Source organism: Apis cerana, linkage group LG11 (assembly GCF_029169275.1).
Source record: "Apis cerana isolate GH-2021 linkage group LG11, AcerK_1.0, whole genome shotgun sequence".
NCBI lineage: Eukaryota > Metazoa > Arthropoda > Insecta > Hymenoptera > Apidae > Apis > Apis cerana.
Window position 1 is genome coordinate 6,479,999 of NC_083862.1, and position 22,191 is coordinate 6,502,189.

Here is a 22,191-nt window from a genome sequence, read left to right on the forward strand (position 1 = left end):
ATGTTCCAGAAATTTAGAAAGCATTAAGAAAAATGATCATAATTTCTAAAATTATAAATCTTAATTAAAAAATTTATAAATAATATCAAAATATTTTAATTAATAAAATAATTTAATTAAAAAGGTTATATGAAAAATTTTTAGAAAGAATTAGAAAATTTTCAATAACTATCCTACATTTTTTCAATCTTTTTTCATTAAAAAATATTTTAAACTTTTTCTCTTATATTTCTTGAAACAATATTATAAATGAAATATCTATAAATATTTTATCGATAAATCATTGATTATTTAAAAATAAATAAATAAATGAATAATAAAAAATTATAATTAAAAACAGCTATAAAATAATTAATAAGTTAATAAATATTAATTTGTTTTTAATAAAATATATCAAATTATAAAAATTTTATTATAAATTTACTTCGATAAAAATTATCCGATAAATAAAATATAATAAAATATGTATAAATCTATGATAACAGTTGAAATTAATAAATATATGATTTGTTAAATTAAAATTGTATATATATTATTTAAGAGATAATCTATTTATAATTAAATAAAAATCTAATCTAATATACTTTTTGTAAATAAAGAAATATAAAAATAGTTTAATAAATATTAACATACTTGTTTCAAATAAATAAATAAAATTGCAATTTAATAAATTGGCATATTCTTCGAGAAGAGATAAGGAATTGAAACAATTTACAAAGATATAAAATCCTAATAATTTTTTTAGTATATTTCAATGTAACGAATTCTTTACTATAGAAAAGAAAAAAATTAATATTCGTTCCGTATACAGAACAAATAATAGTACACTGAATTATGCACATATGTACATATGTATACACACTTGTATACTGAAATGTCTTACTATGGTACAATAATATGGTGTAATACTATGGTACATGTAATGCATGTAATTTAGGTTGATGCATGGAATGTCGCTTTTCAAATAATATTTCAACCAAGTATACTTCTGTTTTTCTAAAATATCATACATTTAATAAAAATAATTTATATTTATTTAATTAATGTGAAAATAAAAAAAGTTATTTTATTAATTCAGATTTATAAGATTAGATTTATAAAATAATTTTCTAATGCATTTATTCATTGATTTTGAGCAGCTGATTCTAGATTATTTTATTATTTTTTTAAATTTATTTTTTCAAAATTTTCTTTTTTTCAAATATTCTGAATATATTATAGTAAGAATCATAAGTGATCCAAGGTCGAATATTCATATCGCTCGACTATTTGAGAATTAAACGTTTAAGCTTCTCTAAATATTTTTGTTTCTAACAATTTTTACGATGTTTCTTTTAAATTTAGACTCATATAAATATAAACAATCAGAAAATATTTTATTTATTTATAAAGATTAATTAAGTTAATATTTTTTTTAATAATAAATATTATTGAAATTAATATACAATTTAGAACAAATTTAATTCATAAACATTCAGAACAAAAATTAATGGATATTATTGATTCAAGTTCAAATCAGAGAAACATTTCATGCTTATCAATCTAATAATACAATAGCGTGCAATTAGATAAATAATAAAATTGATCTAATAAAATTGTTCTATTAATAATAAATTTTTATTATAAAAGAAAGAAAATTATGATTTGTTCTGTATTTATATTAATGACCAAAAAATTGGAATCATTTTTCCAATTGCAATATCGAATCTTAATTTTGCTATTAATTTGAAATTAATATTATAAATATCAATAGTTTATTTGAGTTCCACTCGAAAAAATTTTTTGAAGTATTTCTAATATAATTTTTTTTTCAATTCATTCATTAATCTAATATTCTATAGAATATTTCAGTGATTTCAAACTTTTGGTCAGTAATATAGCATATGAACAAATATGTTATGTAGGAAAATTACTGTGCACGTGACACATTTATAACATTACACATTTATAACATTTATAACATAATTTATAACATTATAACAATTGTACTGTGCATTGACTCTGCTAAAACTTTATATTGTGCTTTATAATTAATTACTATAAGGATATGTGTAAAAAAGGCCCAAAGTTTCGTGCTACTGTCCAGTATATGTGACTGTCAATCATCGTAAAGCCGTCCACCAAACACGTACATCTATTTGTCAAGGATAAGGCAAAGAAATTGCAAGCATGGGCTATACTAATGGCTTCTACGAACGAGTGACAAGCAGACAAAGGATTCCCATGTACACGATTTAATTATTGTTAATCCTTTGAAGCAATTATATCGAATTTTAATACGTAATTAATCTAATGTGAATTCAATTAATTCACATTTCCAATATATTTTAAATAATTATTAAATATTCAAGATATTAATTATTATTATTAAATATTAATAATTATTTATAATATTATTTATAATTATTTATAATTATTTATAATAACTATTTTAATAATAAATATTGCATATTTTTATTTATGTATTATCAATTTTTATATTTTCATTATTTTTATATTAAATATTGAATGTTTTTATATCAATTTTCGAATATTAAATTTAAATGAAAATTAAAAAAATTATTTCGAATAAAATGTGCACAGTATTATTAGAGTAAGTATTTTTTTAACTATGATAAATGAATCAAATTTGATAATAAATTAATGTTTTTTAAATAAAGAATTATATATTGGTGAAAATACATATCTTCTAGATTACGTATTTTTTAAAATATATATTTCTTTGAAAATATAATAATTTGAAATAATGTATTATATTTTATACTACATTATATTATCGAATTCTTAAAAAAGCTATATTGTTAACAAAAAATAAAAAAAAAATTTATATATTTTATACTATAAGTGTCTCAGATATTATTAATATATCATATAAATACTATTGCATATAAATTGCATATAAATACTAAAGTTACAAAATAAAATTCTAAAAACTTTATCGATTTTAATAATTTTTATATCATTGTACATATATAAATATTTACATATCTACTAATATAGTCTAATATAGTAATAATTAGATTAAAATATATATAAATGGAATAATAATAGAAATAAAAAATTAATATAAAAATAAAATAATAATCAAAAGAATTAAATAATTATAAACTATTTTAACAAATAATTTTTATTATAATTAATAAATAAATAAATTATTCTCTATTGTGTAATCTTCATTCATTTATTATCTTGCATATATAAAATAAAATTATATAATAAATAAAAATAAATTAAAATAAAGTTAAAATAAAATTATATAAATTATTTATCTATAAACTATGTATTTATATTATTTCAAAAAAATTCAATAAATTCAATAAATTACAATATAGAAAAAATCTAGCTTTTTTAAAAAAATTCAAAACTAATAATATATGTAAACAGAAAAAAATAATTGCTGCAAAGGGTTAACAAGCTAAGCGACACAACACATCACGCATTAAATGAAGAAAGTAGCTCTAGACATTTGATTTTATATTGTTTGCAATTAATGCATTACATAATGAAAAAAAATGAATATTTATTCTCTTTTCGTTTTTCCCTTTCTATCAAGGGAAACAGGAAAAGAGAAGTTATCTTCTGGATCATGCGTACTTGGACAAATTCACGGATTTGGTTCAAACACACGGACATTGGTGACAGAAATAAAAAGGCAAAACACAATTTGTTTTTTTTGTAAAAACAATAAATTATTTGTATTTTTGCAATCCAGAACGGACAATGTCTCTGTACAAGCTTCTTTTCAAACAGAAATGTTACAAATTCTGCGTGATAAACGACATCATTACTGATCTACAATTTTATTTACGATTCTTCATGAATTTCGATAATTTAATAAAAAATCATTTATAAAAAGAAAATAAAGATTTTTTTATAATATAAATATAAGATAAATTTAATTTCAATTTTAATTTTATATATATGAAAGAAAAAGAAGAGTATCAATGAAAAATGCTTGAAAATCAATTTTATATATATAGTAAAAAGATACGAATGACCAGCTACAATATCGCTTACTTAGCAAATTATTATATGACATCATTCACTTTATGGCTCTCTTTCTTTCATTCTTATGTAGAAACATACTAAATTTCTCTTTATTCCTCGTTTCGTTTAATGATCAAAATAAACGATTCCAGAAAATAAAGAAAATACGTGACGTGAGGTCACCAAGCCAAGATATTTTCAAATGCTACTTATTCTTTCATACCGCCAAAGTACCTCCATTCCACGTCAAGAAATATTTAATTTTCTATGAAATATTTTTTGAAAAAAAAAAAAAATTTGTCTAATTCGCATTCTGTCACAAAATATCTCGATTTTCTTATCAGCTTAAAGATTTCACATAAATAAATATAGGAACAAGATTATAAGTACATAAATAACTAAATTCTTTAAAATATTATATAAGTATTAAATTCTTTGGAAAGTTTGTAGTAAATTTAAAAATTTGAAAATTAAATTTAGTTTTTATTCAACAATATAAAATATTCAATTTATAAAAGACCCAAATTATCTCTCTTGGACTTCTAAGACTCTTGAACTAAGATTTATATTAATATATCAAGTATAAAAAAATATCACAAAACATCCAACACAAAAAATAACATTTAAAAAATACTAATTAATTTTCCAAATAAATATAGAAAAATCATAAATAAAGCTTTAAATTCATACGATCTATTTATATATTATATATATCAATATACAATATATACGAAACATTTTATGCGTATAATGCGAATAGACAGAAATATGAGAATATTTTTCTTTATTAGATAGTCGGAAGAGAGAAAGAAAATAAAGAGAATGAAGTGATGCAGGTACAGATCGAAAGGTACTTTGAATTCTTTGTTCCGTTGCATTCCTCCTACTGACTGCCTCATTCAACAGACTTATACGAGCTTCGAATACTTAGGCCAAAAATGTTTATATACAATCCGTCAATTATAATTCATACTACGTTGATCGTTTAACGGTTAGAACACGGTATTGTAAACGGAAGTCGTGCAAGCTCCATTATAAGAACGAGGAACGCGTAATTGGAAGCTACGAGAAGTTGTCGATATATCAAGTATCGATTTGCCATGCTGTTCGATCACGTGTGAATCGCTTCGAGTAGAGGTATTTACGTTAATAAATAGAATAAATACACTACCGCTACGTTTACTACTCTACAATCTACTACTACGATTAGGCGGTTCGAATAATTTTTGTTTATAAAGTGAATTTTCAAACTAATAAAGCAATGATCCAGACAGCATATGACATTTTAATTATTTAAGTTTAAATATCCTTTTTGCGCAACTAAGTTATTATCAATGAAATTTTTGAAAACAATCGAAAGTTACAAATTACAAATTATTGAATAATCAGAATCAATGTAATCAAGAAAAATTTAAAATTCCTTTTATGATAGAAAAATATATGATAAAATAAAGATCATTTATTAAACTTTTGTAATATTATCATATAATAACTATACATATTTATCCAATTAGAATAAATTCAGAAAAATTTCTATTTTCAAAGAAAATTTGTAAAATATTTCTTGTTCAAATATTATTTTTCTCAGGTTATCTTTTATTATGACTTTTATTAAATAAGATTAAATAATTATTTTCAGAATTCATTTAAGATAAAGTTTTAAAAATTTCTGAAATCATGTCTTATAAAAATTCATTTTTTTTCCGTCATAAAAAGAACAATAAATTATATTTAGTTATATTGATATATTCATATTACATATAACGGTATGAATTTGACGATAATAAAATAAATAAAATTTTATAAATAAATTTTATAAATTCCAATAATTTAATTATCTTATTTGATATTGAATTATAAAAAAAGAGATATTCTATATTTTTATATCTTATAATTTGTAACTTTCTAATTTATTAATATTATCAATATTGGTAAATTATTGTGCTAAAATCTCTTGAACATCTCAAAGATATTTACTATGTTAGGATATTTAAAATGTTAGGATAAATTTACAATTTTACAACTTAATCTTTAACTAAATATTCAATATCGTCGATATTTACTTAGAAATAATAATTACAGAGAAATTTTTATATAAACTAATAAATCAAAATAATGATAAATATATTTTAAATTTTGAAATTTTTTGTTGAATTCTCTCTTTAAGATATTTTAATTTAGTATAACATAAGATGTTCCTATACTGTCTAGAAAATAATAAAAAAAAAGGGGGGATTTTTGCCGATCATTTTATTATTTAATAATCAACAAAAATTTTCTCAAAATTTTATATTCATGTTTTTAATTTTTTTGAAAAAAATATTTGATCGTTTCTTTTGAAAAGAAACTTTAAGAAATTAATTCGGAATTTCATTGAATAAGCATTGAATAATGTCGAACAGCACCGATGAACTGAAGCTTCTCGACTCGGTGCTTTGTTTCTTTACGAATGAATGCGCAAGCTCTATTGGTCGTCAGATTGGTTAACTTTTGCTTTGATTGGCTTTTTAAAATTGATCTAAATTGGAATTTAATTAAACGGCAAAATGAATCACAGATAAAGATCGAATTAATTTTGAATGAATTACTCTTGCTTGTTTAATTAACTTTTTACGCTTGAACGTCGTTTGAAAATATCTTGTGATTAAAGTCTTTGGATTTTTCTCTTAAGATTTATAATAATAAAATTTTTATAAATTTATATAGATTATCATTAAAAAAATCTTACTTTAATAATTAAAGTTACAAAATATACACAAAATAATTTTTCTAAAAGAAAATTCGTACAATTAAAATTTTTGAAAATATTGAAAATCATTGAAAATATATATCATAATTTTAAATAATAAAATTCCATGATTTGACATATTTCTTTTTATTTTAAATTATTCACATAAAACTTCTACGCAACAGTAAGACACTCCAGAAAATTATTTAAGAAAAAAAAACCAAAGAAGATCAATCTTCTAACTTTCGTTAAGAAAAGTACTACAATAAATTAAAAAAATAATATTTCCAAAGACAAAGCAATGTTAAGAGCAACGAAACCATCTCAAAACAAAAGTTTGTTCCAGACTGTTTCTGCACGACAGCATAGAAAGCATCGACCGCCTTTTGGCCAACGAGGATAAGCGAACAATAATGAATTAATTGAGCACGTGATTGTCAGGAATCGTTGTATGTGACTTGCCACTCGTTTCCCTTCTCCTTTGGTTAAACGACAGCCTTCGAGGAAGGGGATGTAGCACGCGTGCGAGATTTACGCGTGTGTTTATGCCCTGTACTGTGTTTCTTGCTCTTTCCCTTGAACTCACGTGCTTGCCTGGCACCGGTGATATCGGCGATGGCGTCGTCTTCGTCGTCCTCGTCTTCGTCGTCCTCCTCGTCCTCGTCATCGTCGTCCTCGGTATACACCAGATCCACATCGTCCTCGTCGTCGTCGTCGTCGTCGTCCTCGGCCTCGTTCGTGGATGCGGCAGGAACGTGGACAGGATTCGACACGGATTCCGCACCTTCGAGACCGGATTCGTGAATACCGGAAACGGCCTGACTCTCGCCAACCGCGTTCCCTTCGTCTTCCTCAGGCCCAGTCGCGTCGTTGTCGGCAACTATGCTCTCCGCTGTAGCAGCTTCCGCGACGTGTTCCGCTTCCTGGGCGGCGTTCAAATCGGCTTCTACGGCCGCCGGAATTGCAGGAACTGGTGGAGATGCTGCTGCTGCTACTGGTGCAACTGATTCCACCGGAATCGATTCATCCTCATCATCATCGTCGTCGTCGTCATCCTCTTCACCTGGAATATATGGTCGAGATAAACTTTTTAAAATGTGTTGTCCTTTTGATGATTATTATTATTATTATTTGTTTATTCAATAATAATGATGAAAATTAAGTATATTATAATATTACTGATCATAGGTTTTTTGTAATATAATATAATATTATAAATCTTATTTAAATGTATGAATTAATGATTAAAAATATAATAAAATTATATTATATATACTATATATAAAATTATATTATTAGTAGATATAATTATTATTAAAGATAGATATAATCATAAAAAATAAAATTATTAGTAAAGCTTATTACATCTTTGCTATTAAAGATAGAATAGCTCGCTATTACTATTCTAATTTAAAAACATATCTTTTAAGAAATTATATTTTAGTATATCTCAATTTTCTTAATGTGGTTTTTAATTTATATTTATTATAAAAATAATATAGTTCTAAAAATACATTAAAAAGAATTTGATTTTTACAAAATTTTTATAAAATTTGTTTATAAATACAAAAATATATATGAACTTTTATAATTTCGAAATTAAAAATAATAAATATATATTCTAGATATTTTTTAGCAATATATAATATATGTAATATAAGAAAAAGACAAAAAAAGATATTATAATATTGTAGCATGAAAGATTTCATTTGAATAATTAGTACAATAGACAACTTTACTAAAGGATGTTTGATAAATTTTAAATTTGCGATGTTTTTTTTTGTATCAGTATGTATATATAAAATTCCACTAATTAATTGTTACATAAACGTGTTAATTGTTACATAAAAATCATACGTTTTATTTTTTATTTTATAATATATTAATCAAACAATACAAAAAAGTGATCGAAAGTTATCTAACATTATATTTTAAATTTACCGTTAGAATTAATATCAAAATTTAATTTGTATTAAAATTTTCTTCGCGTAATTTATAACGTAATTTATATATTTCAATCAAATATACTGAAAAAATATATAATTTCAAAATGTATTTTACAATAAATCTCTTTCTAAAATATTTATATTTAAAGATAGTATTTATTATTTTTTCTAAAATTTTTTAGATATTTTGAAAATGAAATATTAATAAAAAGAAAATCTTTTTATCTTATTTGTTATTACAACCAAAAAAATTTATACATTTTTACTAATTACATTATATGTTATTTTATTAATTGTGTTTTATTATATTGTAATTTGTAATAGATAATAAAAAAAATTGAAGATTTTAATTTAAAATTAATGACTTTAATTTTTCTATAAAAATTTATAAACTTTTGTATACTTATTTATATATAAATTAACATAAATTTAAACAATTATTACTCATATATCAATCATAAGATTCTGTAATATTATTTTAATATAAAAATCTAATAATAGTTATATATAATAATTGAAATAGTTGTATATAAATATATGATTATATAATCATTTCTTATAAATTAAAAATTATTATATAATAAATATTGTTATATGAGAAGTATAAAATTGAATTAAAATTAAAATAATAAAAATATAATTCAATTTTGTTATAATATGTCTTTTTCATTCAATTGTATAAATCTCTAATAATTAAGCTTAATTTTTATAAAAAAAATTCATTAAAGAAAAAGTGTCAAAAGTATTATTATAAAAAAAGATCTAGTATAAAATTATAGACTTATTTAAAAAAGAAATATCACTTGTACAACGATTTATTTCCCAAGTTTTAGAAAATTTTGTAACAATAAAAAACTTGATTGGATTGAAAATAATTGAAAATTTGAAAAATCAAAAATTTATTCATCTCATCATTAAATATATATTAATTATATTAATTATTATTTTATTTTTTTAATAATCATAATCCTTTTAACTAAAACATGTTTAAATTCAACTAATATTAATATATAAATATATCAAATTATTTAAAATATGTATGTCTCAAAATATAGAATATTATATAAAATATATGCACATGATATATATGTACATGAATATTTGTTGTAATTATTATATGAATTATTATTATTAATTATATATTTATTTACATTTATCATAATTTACATTACAATATATAACGATAGTTTTTTTATGATTTCCTGCCAAATTAATATTATTTATTTGCAAATATTTATAAACTGTAAAAAATCACTTTACAATATAAATTATAATAATATTATAGTAAATAAGTATATTTTTTATTTCAATAGAATTCATTCTTTATCGAATCATTTTCTTCTATAAATTCAAATATCCAGAATTTTTACAATTCTCAATAAATTCTTGTTAAAAACTAAAATTTTTATTGAACTGTCAAACAAAAAAAAAAGATATAACATATTTATTTATACGATATAATAATGGAAAACATCAATACGAATAATACAAGAAAATATATATTTACTTAATCCATAATTCAATAATTATATTGGCGACGAAAAATTTTAACAATTGCTTTTCATATCTAGGTCGATGTAAAAGAAATAGCGCGTAGAAATTCTTTTCGAACTGGGATCGTCGTTGATTTATGTTAATTCGGACGAGTTTAAAGCATCTTGTACCGTTACAACTACGTGAACGCACCAGAATTTCCGTCGAACATGTCACTAAGCCGAGGTTTAATGTTTGCATAACGGCTCGTTTCGCGATGCCTTCTTATTGTTCTATTCAACGAAATCTTATTGACAATTATTCGATGACAATACGAAGAAAGCAAAAGCCGCTAAATGAACGAGTAAATTCAATGAAACGAATACGAGCATATTGATTTTTATAATTATCTTTAAATATTATGAATGATACTAATGAAAAGATTATAAATTTTTTATGCAAATATTTATATATATATATATATTTTATTTCGTGTATGTTTTATATAAATAACATAAATAAATATGATATTAACTAACTAATATGATATATCATATTAAGTTTATTTATATTAAATGATATTAAAAGCTGGAAATTTTAAATATTTTATCTGTAGAAAAATACTAGAAGGATATTGAAATGATACATTATAAAAAGTGACATGATAATTTCTTTTTGAATTTAATTCCAGTCAGCAATAATGATTTATTAAAAAGTCATGAGAAAAATTTATGTATTATAATGTTATAATTATAAATCTTACGTAATAAAACTATTGATTTTTATTAATTTTTTATATACTTTGATAATTATATATTTTCAATAATATATTTTTTTTTTAGTTGATATTTATTGATCTTATTTTGAATTGTATAAAAATTTGCAATTTATATATAATGAATTTGAATTATATTTTATTAAAAATGAGAATATCAATATGATTTCTTTTTTTTTCTTTGATATAAAAGAAGATGTAAAAAAGAATATAAATACAAAAATATTAAGTAATTTATTTATATTATTTTAGTTTTTATTAATCGGTAGAAAAATTATATGATAAATAAAATTGAATTTCAAATTAATTAATTATTATTACATTTTCTCTATATTTTTATTTATTTCAATTTTTGTTTTAGTTGATATTTATGAAAGCAAATTCAATGAATTTGTTAAACAATGAAAAAATAGGAAGAGAAAAATATAATATAATTTCTTTTATAAAAGATTCATTCAGATTAATAAAGAAAACAAAATTTAAATAAAAATTTTTAGTAAATTGGAAAAATACACGTTAATATAGAAATTTGAAACTTTCTTATATAGATAAAAATTGTAACTCTCTTAAAATAATAAAATATTAATAAATACTTATCTTATTAAGTACTAAAAATAAATAAGTTATTAAAAATAAATAAAGTTAATTAATTTTAAATAAATAAAGTCAATTAATTTAATAATATTTAATTTATAAAATTTTTATTAATTATTCAATTTATGAATAAGTAATCTTAAAATATCTAAATTTTAATAAACAATTCAACAAAAAATAAATAATAATTTTTAATTAAAATATATATATAAAAGTATATAATATAATACATATATATATAATACATAATATATATAATATAATACATAAATATATATAAAAAGTATATAATATAATACAATACTAATTCTTTATTGTTTAGTAATTGTATTCTAAAAAATCAATATTTATATCGAGAATTATAATATAATAGTATCTCCATTATCTTAACACTAAGCAAAGACATTCTATTCTTTAAATGTTCTACTTTCCAAAGAAATATATTTTTTTTATTTATTTTAATATAAAATTAATTTTATACCAATTGCTAATATAAACTTAACTTTCTTTTAACATAACATTAACATAACATAATATTAATGAAAAAAATGTATGATACTTATTGTAAATATTGAAACAAAATAGAAAATAATTTATAAAGTAAAAAGAAATAAGTATTTAATATTGTAGTTGTTGCAAAAATTACAAAACTTACTTATTTTAAGTTAATACATTTTATCAAAAAAAAAAAAATATTGTAAAACAAATATTGTAACAAATATAAAATCAAAGAATAAATATATAGAAAGAATATAATAATTAAAGAAAATTAAGAAATTTAAAATATTTACAAAATTTTAGCAAAACAAATATAAGATTTAAAAGTTAATAAATAAAAATATTACATTTACGTTATCATATTTCTGATATCTTTCTTTTATTTTTTGTAAGAAAAGATTGTTTCATTATTCAAAAACGATTATCTTGTCACTTATAATCTATGATAATTTTCTTAACATTCAAACATTTCTCATTATTAATCATTATTTTTCTAATTGATTTTACTATAAATTCTATTTTATTGATTATATTCTTTCGTATCATCATTTTTGCATGAATTATTTAAAAAAAAAGAAAAAAGAAAATATGAAACTTTACCTAATATATCTTCGATGAAACGTTCCAAATAATCAGAATCGTCATCATCATCATCGTCATCATCATCGTCGTCGTCATCGTCATCTCCCGTGATATCGAAATCGACATCGTCATCATCGTCATCGTCATCATCATCATCCTCGCTGATTACTGGTGGTTGTGCTGCCGCCTGTCTTCCATTTTCAATGACATTTTGATTCGATATTTTCTCTGCTGAGATTTTTGGTACTGGTGTTGAAATTGTTCCAATTGCTAGGCAGCACAACACTGCCAATATTATTGCTAACTTCATAGTTCTGCAAAGCAAAAAAAAAAAATATAAATTTTTTATATTTTTCTTAAAATTTTTCTTAAATAATTAATAATTTCTTTAAAATAATTTTTGAATTAATATATTTTTCAAAAAATTCTTGTATTTTTTTATAATTATTATAAATTTGAATATATATATAATTCTCATTTTATTATAAAATTATTATATTTTTTAAATATTTATATTTGCGTACATGTATGAATTAATTTAATTATTTTTTATACTTTTTTAAAATATTATTTTTTTCAATAATTTTTTTATGATTAAAAATTATCTTCTATTTTCATAATTATAATATTTTATTTATTATAATAGTTTGTTATAGATAATTTTTTAATATATTTTAGAAAGTACATTACATATTTATACAATTTTTTAATTGAAAAATTATTATTATTTTATCCATAATTATCTATATATTATTATTATCCATAATTTTTTTTAATTATATACATTGTTTTCAATGAAGTAGATAAATACATTATTCTACAGTGTTTTCTTCAAAAATTAAAATAAAAAAATATTTTAATTATTCGTCAAAATAGTAAACAAACAAAAGAATCTTACTGGTAATTTAGAAATTTTTAAAAATTTCCATTAGTTTAAATCCATTGGAAAATCAGGTCATATTCGAATTGTAAATTACCGTGGTGTTTGATAAACTGCGTTCTAAATGTCTAAATACATTTATTCCACTTATTAATCTATTTTTTGTTTATCACATATACAAAAAATTCTGCATTTTAAAAACTTTCGTTCATATTCGTATAAATAATATTATTTTAAAATTAAAAAAATAAAATATGAAAATGTAGCACCAAATGAAGAAAAATTTGTCAAAATTTATATTCTTTTTTCCAATGTAATCATAATTTAAGTTACTATACGTTATGATACAATACCATAAAATTTATTAAATATTTCCTTTAAAAAATTGATCGTAAATATCATAGATTAAAAAAAATAAAAAGGAAAAAATTTAAATATATATATAATAATAATTCTTTTATTTATATTTAAATTTATATTTATATTTTATATTTATTCTTCAGGAAGATGCGAATAACATAAAGAAATTAAAATATTATTAATTGAAATATAACAATGAGAGAGGAACGAGCGCGAGAATACAACTTTCCCAGGACTACGAGTTTCATTTGACACTGAGGTTATCCTGACCTTCGGCTGGAGACATAAGAATTCTCATGCAGTCGTATTCTTACAACTAACGGTAGCCAAATAAACGTTACTTGGCTATTTTTAAAGAATCTTGTCTTTTTTCTTATTTTTTGAAAATAAAAAAAGTTATATTAAGAAGAAAAATGAAAAAATATAAAGAAATACAATTCGTAATTAATGTTAAAAGTTTAATATATAACATTTCTCTAGAAAAAATTAAAAAATAAAAATGACAAGATGAAATCTTGCTCAACTTATTAATTAACAATATGTAAATAAGCATACTCTACTATCTTTTTCCAAAAGAAAATTTTTAAAGAATAAAAAAATATAATTCATTAAAATTTATGGAATGTTCGATATTTCAAGACATGCATTTGTAATTTTCACTTAAAAATAAGAAAATAAATATCGAAAAAAATGAAATCTATGAAAAATTCACAAATTATATTCGTATTTTTTTCTAAAAAAAAAAGAAGAAATAAAGAAATATTTCACTATTTTATTAAAGAATTTAAAAAGAAATAAATAAAAAAAAGAAAATAATCATAAAAAGAAATTACCATAAATATTCAAAGAAATTTTCAAAATAAAAAACGAAAAAAAAAGAAATTAAATTGATCAAAAATTAATGTTTTATAATAATAATTTGGAAAAATGCATTTTATTATTCGAAACATACTCTAAATTTTTCTTTGAAAATAAAGAAAAAAAAACAAGAAAAAATTTATCATCATAATATTCAAAAATATTTTTTACATAGCAGATAATACATATATCGTCAAAATTATCATAAGTACATAGTTTCTTCGATATATGTTAAACATATTCTTTTTTTCATTTTTATAATTTTTTGCTATTTTTCTAGATCTCAAATTCTAGATCTTACAATTATATATTCTATAAATTATATTCTTATATTCTATAAATTCCGTTGTTTTAAATTGAAATCTAAATAATAATAATAAATCTAAAAAATAAATAAATAATTTTTATTGTAATATTTTACTAAAATTCTATAATTTTCATATATTATCCATTATTTCCTTTTTGTCGCTAAACTTAGATATTATATATAGATATAATTGGAGATATGAAATTCGAAATTTTGAATTTTGAAACTTTCAAATAAGTCTTTAAAATTCAAAAAGTTTTGAATATAACAAGTCTTGAAATTTTTGACCCGAAAATTTCAAAAATGAAAAATAATATATGTATAAATCTTCGTACGAAAAATAGTAATATGAATTGATTTTTATTCAATAATAATTGAAAAAAATTAAAAACTAAATTTATATTATAAACTTCTTCATTTCAACTAATACGTTTGCAATAATTTTCATAGAAAAAAAAATAAAAAATAAATATAAAAATTCAATATTCTATAAGCCAAGAATATTATTATATCTATTATATACTATTGACTATTACGAATCTGAATTTGAAAAATTTATTCAATTTTTAGATTTGAATAAAATAGACATACCAAAAAAGAAATAAGCATTCTCGAGAGTTTCGCAAAGTTTCAAAATCAAATTTTTTAAAGATTTAAATTTCATTCCATCTCTAATAATGATTTCTTGATTCTTTAATCAAGCATCATATTAAGAAAATTCCAAAAATGTATCAAAAATTTTCTAACAGACCAACAAACAATATCAATAAAAACTATCACCATGAGATACAAAAGCAGCACACGACAAAAGCCATGCCACTATCGTCGCACACAGTATCACTCAGAATAATTATTCGAACTGATCGAATCAATCAAAGCAACTTTGATATAATATGTAGATACATCCACTGATATAATCGAGTCTGGTCTCGAATAGGGTTGAAACTGTGTCACGTCAACAACCACTGTGAACCTCCACGAACGTCCACGGAGAGGAGGAACAGTAAAAGCCAAAAATAGGCCAACGTGGACCAAGAGCCAGGTCTTCTTGCGACTCACCTCTCGTCTCTTCTTCGTCGAAAAAAAAAAAAGAAAGTCCTCGAGTTGGTCGATGGTGTCTAGGTCAAAGACGCGAATTGTCCGTGATATGCACTGAGCAAGAGAGTGTTAAAACAGACGAGCCGGCTCGCACGACCCTTTTATACCAGGCTTACCTTTCCACCTCCTTCGTTCACCGTCCTCTTTCCTGACCATGGTGTGTATCACCACCTTCTTCGTGTGTTCCTCTCCACGTGGCTCGTTGCGTTTTCTCTCTTTCTTGAGAGAACGTGCATTGTGCCGTTCGGTAAAAAGACCGGGCCAAAGCATGCACCGACTTTACGACAGAACATGGGATACGTTTTCCGTCCAAATGAAAACTCAGAGTTATGAGCCTTTCATTGGATTCAATTCGAATAGTGATTCTATATTGGCAAGGAAATGCGAAGGGGATTGAAAAGTTGGAAGGAAATTATGCTTATTCTTTTGCCATGATAAAATTTTTAAATTTCGATCAAAGGAAGATATTATTATGGCAGTGTGAAACATATGAGATATGTTTTTTTTGTTCTAAATAAAAATAAGAAATTAATATCAATAAAATACTGAAAATAAATTTTATTTGGAATAAAATGTTTTTGAGTAAATTTTAAAATCTTATTTATCGGATGTCTGATTATTTCGAATAATAAAAGAAATTAAAAGATAATGAATAATTAAGTGTATGTAATTAAATACTATATTTAGTATGTAAAAAGATTTCAATTAAGAAAATGAAAAGGAATAGAATAGAAATTTTATAGAAAATTATTCCATAGAGAAATATAAAAAATAATTAATAAAATAATAAAATAAAAAATATCGAAATAATTTATATTTTGAATGATATTATTTAAAATAAATTAACATAACGAATAGAAAATAAAATAAAAATTTTATTTGAACAATTATTTGAATAAAAACTATTATTTATAAGAAGAATTTATTTCTCTTATATTTTAATCATATAAAAATAAAATAAAAATAATTTCTTCAGATTTCGATTATTTTTATAAGAATCCTATTTTTCGATTAGACATTTTTTAAATTAAATTTCTTTTCATTATATTTTCTTTTGTATTTATGAAATTTTTTTTATTCAAATATGTATATTATATTTTAATACATTACTTATGAAATTTTTTTATACAAATATTATAACATTTGTTGGTAAAAGATAATTGCTATTTTTATGGAAGAAAAATGATACAATTAAAAACTTATGAAATTGCAAATTTTTAGTAAAAAATTTTGTCATTCATTTTAAAAAATGTGTTATATTTTTTATTTCTTTTTTCTTTACAATCCAATATTATAATAATTTACATTATTATAATTACAATTTATCATATGAATGAATTGAATTAAATAATTTATTATTCTCAGAAATATTTAATTTTAATGTAGCGATCATTTTTTTAATTTAATTATATTATATTATAAATAATTTTTTATATCAATGAGTCACCAAATATTTAAATTATTTTATCAATATTAATTATATCCATGAAATATGGATAAAATTAGGAAAGTGAACAACATCCGGAATCATAAAATCTAGAAATAGGGTAAAGTTTAATGTTTAATTGAAATAATACACATTTTGAATTATACATTTTGAATTTATAATATAAACATTTTGAATTTTAAATAAATCTCTAATATTTTATTTAATATAATGAATAAAAATAAATTTAATAAAATTATACAACTTATTAAAAAACTATTTTCTCAATGAATTTGAAAAATAATATTAAAAATAATATTTTAAGCAATATTAATTTATTACAGATGAAACTTTCATGATTCGATATGATAGAATGTATTTAATCATCTTCTAAAATTTATAGATTTTTATATTTTTCAATGCTTGACGCTTGTTTTTATATTAATTGATTTTGATGAAATTTTCAGCATGTATATATGTATATATATAAAATTAACATAAATCTATAAATCTATTATTCAAATTTTTGTTATATACTCAGATAAAAAAGTTGTAAAACTGATCTTTACTATTTTCTTCACAATTTCAATCAATTATAATTTTTCTAAAAATTTTTCTACATATCATCTAATCTAATTATTATAATTTATCAAAAAAAAAAAAAAAATTCAAGTTGATTGATCCAATTCTAAATAAATTATTTTATTTTTAAAAAATAATAGTATTATTCTTTTAGGATTTTCAAGTGTAAGTAAGAATATTTTTTGAATCAAAAATTCTTAAGTAATTATATTTGCTAGTAAGATAAAGTAAACTATAATATTTGCGAAACATGGAATTTTTGTTCTAAAAATGTAACTTACATCTAAAACTTCTTGTTTAGTAATTTTTGTCTATATAACCAACAGTCGGTATTGATTGTCAAATCATATGTAAAAATATTTTTGCCAACTTTTTAATAAACAGTTTATAAATTCATCTTTATTCAAACAACATTAAATTAAAAGATTTACTTTTATTAATTAATAAATTTAAAATAAATTTTAATAAACTTAAAATTATTAAATTATATTTCTATTATAAATTTATATTATTTTAATTAAGAATCTATATGTAAAAAATAGATTTATTTGTCCATTTTATTTATTTTTTTTATTAATTTTATCAAAAGTAAACACTCAAAAATTGATCAATTATATAAATCAGATTTGAATTAAATTTATTTCAAATAATAATTGAAAAATAATTATTTTAAACACAGCTATTTATTATTTAATAAATAATATATTTCAATTGAATCAATAATAAATGATGTGATTATTTAAAGAAATAATGTTTATTTTTTAATAAAAACAACATTTATGAAATAATTTTTAGTTTATGTATTGAATAATAAATATAGTAATAATCCTAGTGTTAATAAAAAGCAATAATAATATAAATATTTGACGTATATTAATTATTTTCATCGAAATCAAATAACAAATAATAATAACAAATCAGAAATAATTTATTTCGTAAAATAATAAATAAATAATTTAATTAAAAAAATATTTATTTATTTTTTTAAATATTTCCTGAAATATATCATTTCAAATTTAAATTATTTCTCATAATCTATTTTTTTCTAAGTAAAAATAATAAAATAATTTGAAAATTTCTTAAAATGACTAGATTTGCTATAATTCATAAACTAGAAAAAAAAAATGATGTTAAAAATATTTTAACATTTATTATTTTGAAATTTATGTCATATGTTTATTATAATATATTATAATTATATATTGTTTAATATAATATATTATTTTATATATTAATTAATATAATATACAATTATAATATAATATATTAACTTATAAAAATAAGTTAATTGTTTTTTCAAGAAATTTAAAAATTTACAAAAAATGAAGTTGATTGATTTAATTTCTGAGAAATTCATGTAGAAATTCATGGACTTAATAAAATGAACTATTAATAAAAAAAAATTGATAAAAAAAATATCAGTCAATGTTGTTTAAATTATAAAATTATTAAAATAAGATATAAAAAAAAAGGATAATCGAAATTAACGACATTCTTTATTGTTTCCGTAATAGCAATTAAACCTTAATGTCAGGAAATTTAATATATTGTAAGTAGAATTAATTAGATTTCGTCGGTAATTAATCACTTTCGCCGAGCTTCTTGGATGCTGCGATTCATTTTTATCGTTAATTGTCAAGTGAAAGACAAAATTTCTTGAAAATTAACAAAAGTATTGAAATTGAAATATATTTTTAAAGAAATTGTACATTAAATAAATACCCGTAAATTACTTTTATTTTTAAAAATTGTAAATTTTTTTCATAAATTAACATATTGATCTATTATCCTCTATATCAATATTTCATTATTTCATATTTTATTTTATCAATTCATATCATTGTTAAATTTATAATGTTCTTTTATATCTTAGAATATATTTGAGAATAAAACTCTTGAAGATTATTTTTGAGATATTTTTCGCAAATCAAAACTACAAAAATGATAATTTTTACTTTCAATATAATGTTTATTGCAAAAAATAATTCTTGAGATCAATTTGTAAAAATTTTACTCTCAAATATATTTAATAAAAATAATTTAATATTTCACAGATACATTATAAATTTTTTTGTAAAAAATTTATCATTATTATAGTTTATTAGATTTAAAAGATTGAGAAATATTTTGTAAATTATAGAATTATATGCAAATTTAAAATAAAATTGATTATTGAATTAATATATTAATATTGAAGTCGATTTAAACATATTTTGTACAAAATAAATTATAGAATTATAAAAATTTAAAAAGAAATAATTGATAATTATTGAGTTAACTTTTCAATATATTTCAATATATATAACTTTTCAATATAATATTCTAAAGTATCAAATCATTTAATGATAATTGAATTTTGTAATATTTAAAAATAATGTGTATTATAATAAATATAGTATAGTATATATATTACGTAATATATATATATATATTACAAATTTTTAAATTGTTTTAAATAGTTTCTTTTTTAATCATCAATTTGTATTTTATTAATTTAAATTTTAATAAATAAGATTCTATCATTAAATCGTCATATTCAATAAAAATTTATTTATTTTTTGTTTATTTTTATTACGTATGTACATCATAAAAGAGGAAATTTATGATTTTAAGAATTTATTTACATTAATTGAAATATAAAATTCTTAAATAACATCTTGTAAGTTTTAAAATAATATAAATTTATAATTTTTTATCTTTTTCTAGAAATAAAAAAAGTTTAATATATTTGTTAAAAAAAATGTAATTAGTTTTAGAAATACCAATAAAAAATAAAATCGAGTAATAATTTTAGGCTTTACTTTAGTATTTTTCAATGTTGAAAATATAAAATTTTTTAAATCGCGATTTTCTTTCAAAATAATCAAATAATCTACAAATAATCAAATAAGAAACAATTAATCATAATCAGAAAAATAATAGTAAAATATTACAATTTACTATAATCATATTAAAATAAAAAAAATGTTGAAATCTTCCATAAAAATAATTTTAATTAAAAATAATTTAATTAATTTTTCTTGATTTCCTTGCTATCTATACTAGTATATGTATATTAGTTTTATTATTTATCACGTTGCTTTTATTAAAATTTATACTGCAAACTCTATATAGTTAAACTATATTTTTAAATAATCTAGAAAACTTTTTTAATATTTCTTTGAAAGTGTAATTTATAGATTGAGAACCTGAGTTTTATGTTAATTAAAGTAGTTTTTATTTCTCTCATTATATTCTCTCATATTATATTATCGAATTTTGTTAAATATTATAGAAACTTGTATCTTTTAAAACCTAGTAGTATTATACTTATTAATTAAAACAATTTTTATTCTTTTCAATATATTATATAAATATTAGTATATTACATTCCTAAATTCTATATTACTATATATTACTATATTCATTTCTAATCTAAACTTTTATTAATTAAAATATTTTTACTCTTCATACTTTAATCACTATATATTTAAACTTTATTAAATTTTGTTTTTAAATTTTAAATTTTTAAAATTTCGTTACACTATTTTTCTTTTATTCTTTCAACTCCATTTCTGAAACTGTATGTTTCTAGTTTTCAAAATAAAGAATCTTATTCAAAATAAAAAAATAAAGAATTTTATTATTACAATTAAAAGTACGCGATGATATATGACGATTCGTGAATGATATGGATTTAAGACAAATGAAAAATCCGGAATTCTATTCGAGGACTAGGAGCGAAAGCAATGCCTTGATCATCGAAGCGATCTAACTGTAAATACCAGAAAGTTTCTTCTTTCATTCTAATCATTGATCGTATTCCTCGTATCCGTTTTGATTCGAATGCTCCAATTAATAGAATATTTTTTTGAGAAACATTTCAGTTTTGATTTAACTATTTCTGTCACTTTTGCATTTTTCAAGATTTTGAATATGATTCAATTTTAGGAAAGTTTTCATTTTATTTATTCATCTTAAATGTTATTATATTAAAATTTGATTTTATTCGAATACAGTTTGAATTAAATTTTTATACAATTTGAATTAAAATTCTATATAAATCAACTATTAATAATATCTATTTAAAATTAACTTAAAAAATTCTATTTCTTTTA

General features: G+C 20.0%; 2 protein-coding genes across 6 annotated transcripts in view; one reads left to right on the plus strand and one right to left on the minus strand.

The window, feature by feature from the left end:
- The window catches only part of LOC108002410 (putative phosphatidate phosphatase), a 141,714-nt gene extending 134,411 nt beyond the window's left edge, over positions 1-7,303 (plus strand). Inside the window, exon 8 of one of the 2 annotated variants that reach the window (XM_062081562.1) lies at positions 7,052-7,303. In XM_062081562.1, the coding sequence (XP_061937546.1) occupies positions 7,052-7,084 (33 nt within the window). In that variant the 3' untranslated portion in view covers positions 7,085-7,303. Of the gene's footprint in view, positions 1-3,553; positions 4,608-7,051 lie in introns of those variants that run through there. The other variant, XM_062081559.1, reaches the window with a different exon arrangement.
- LOC108000123 (protein PFC0760c) overlaps positions 1-16,208 on the minus strand; it is a 33,917-nt gene extending 17,709 nt beyond the window's left edge. The window contains exons 1-4 of one of the 4 annotated variants that reach the window (XM_062081556.1): positions 15,769-15,991; positions 13,482-13,591; positions 12,602-12,897; positions 7,302-7,778 (exon numbers count right to left, since the gene is read on the minus strand). In XM_062081556.1, coding sequence (XP_061937540.1) covers positions 7,302-7,778; positions 12,602-12,893 — 769 coding nt within the window. In that variant the 5' untranslated portion in view covers positions 12,894-12,897; positions 13,482-13,591; positions 15,769-15,991. Of the gene's footprint in view, positions 1-7,301; positions 7,779-12,601; positions 12,898-13,481; positions 13,592-15,579; positions 15,992-16,047 lie in introns of those variants that run through there. The other 3 variants (XM_017060301.3, XM_017060302.3, XM_062081557.1) reach the window with 3 other exon arrangements.
- Positions 16,209-22,191: the final 5,983 nt, after the last annotated feature.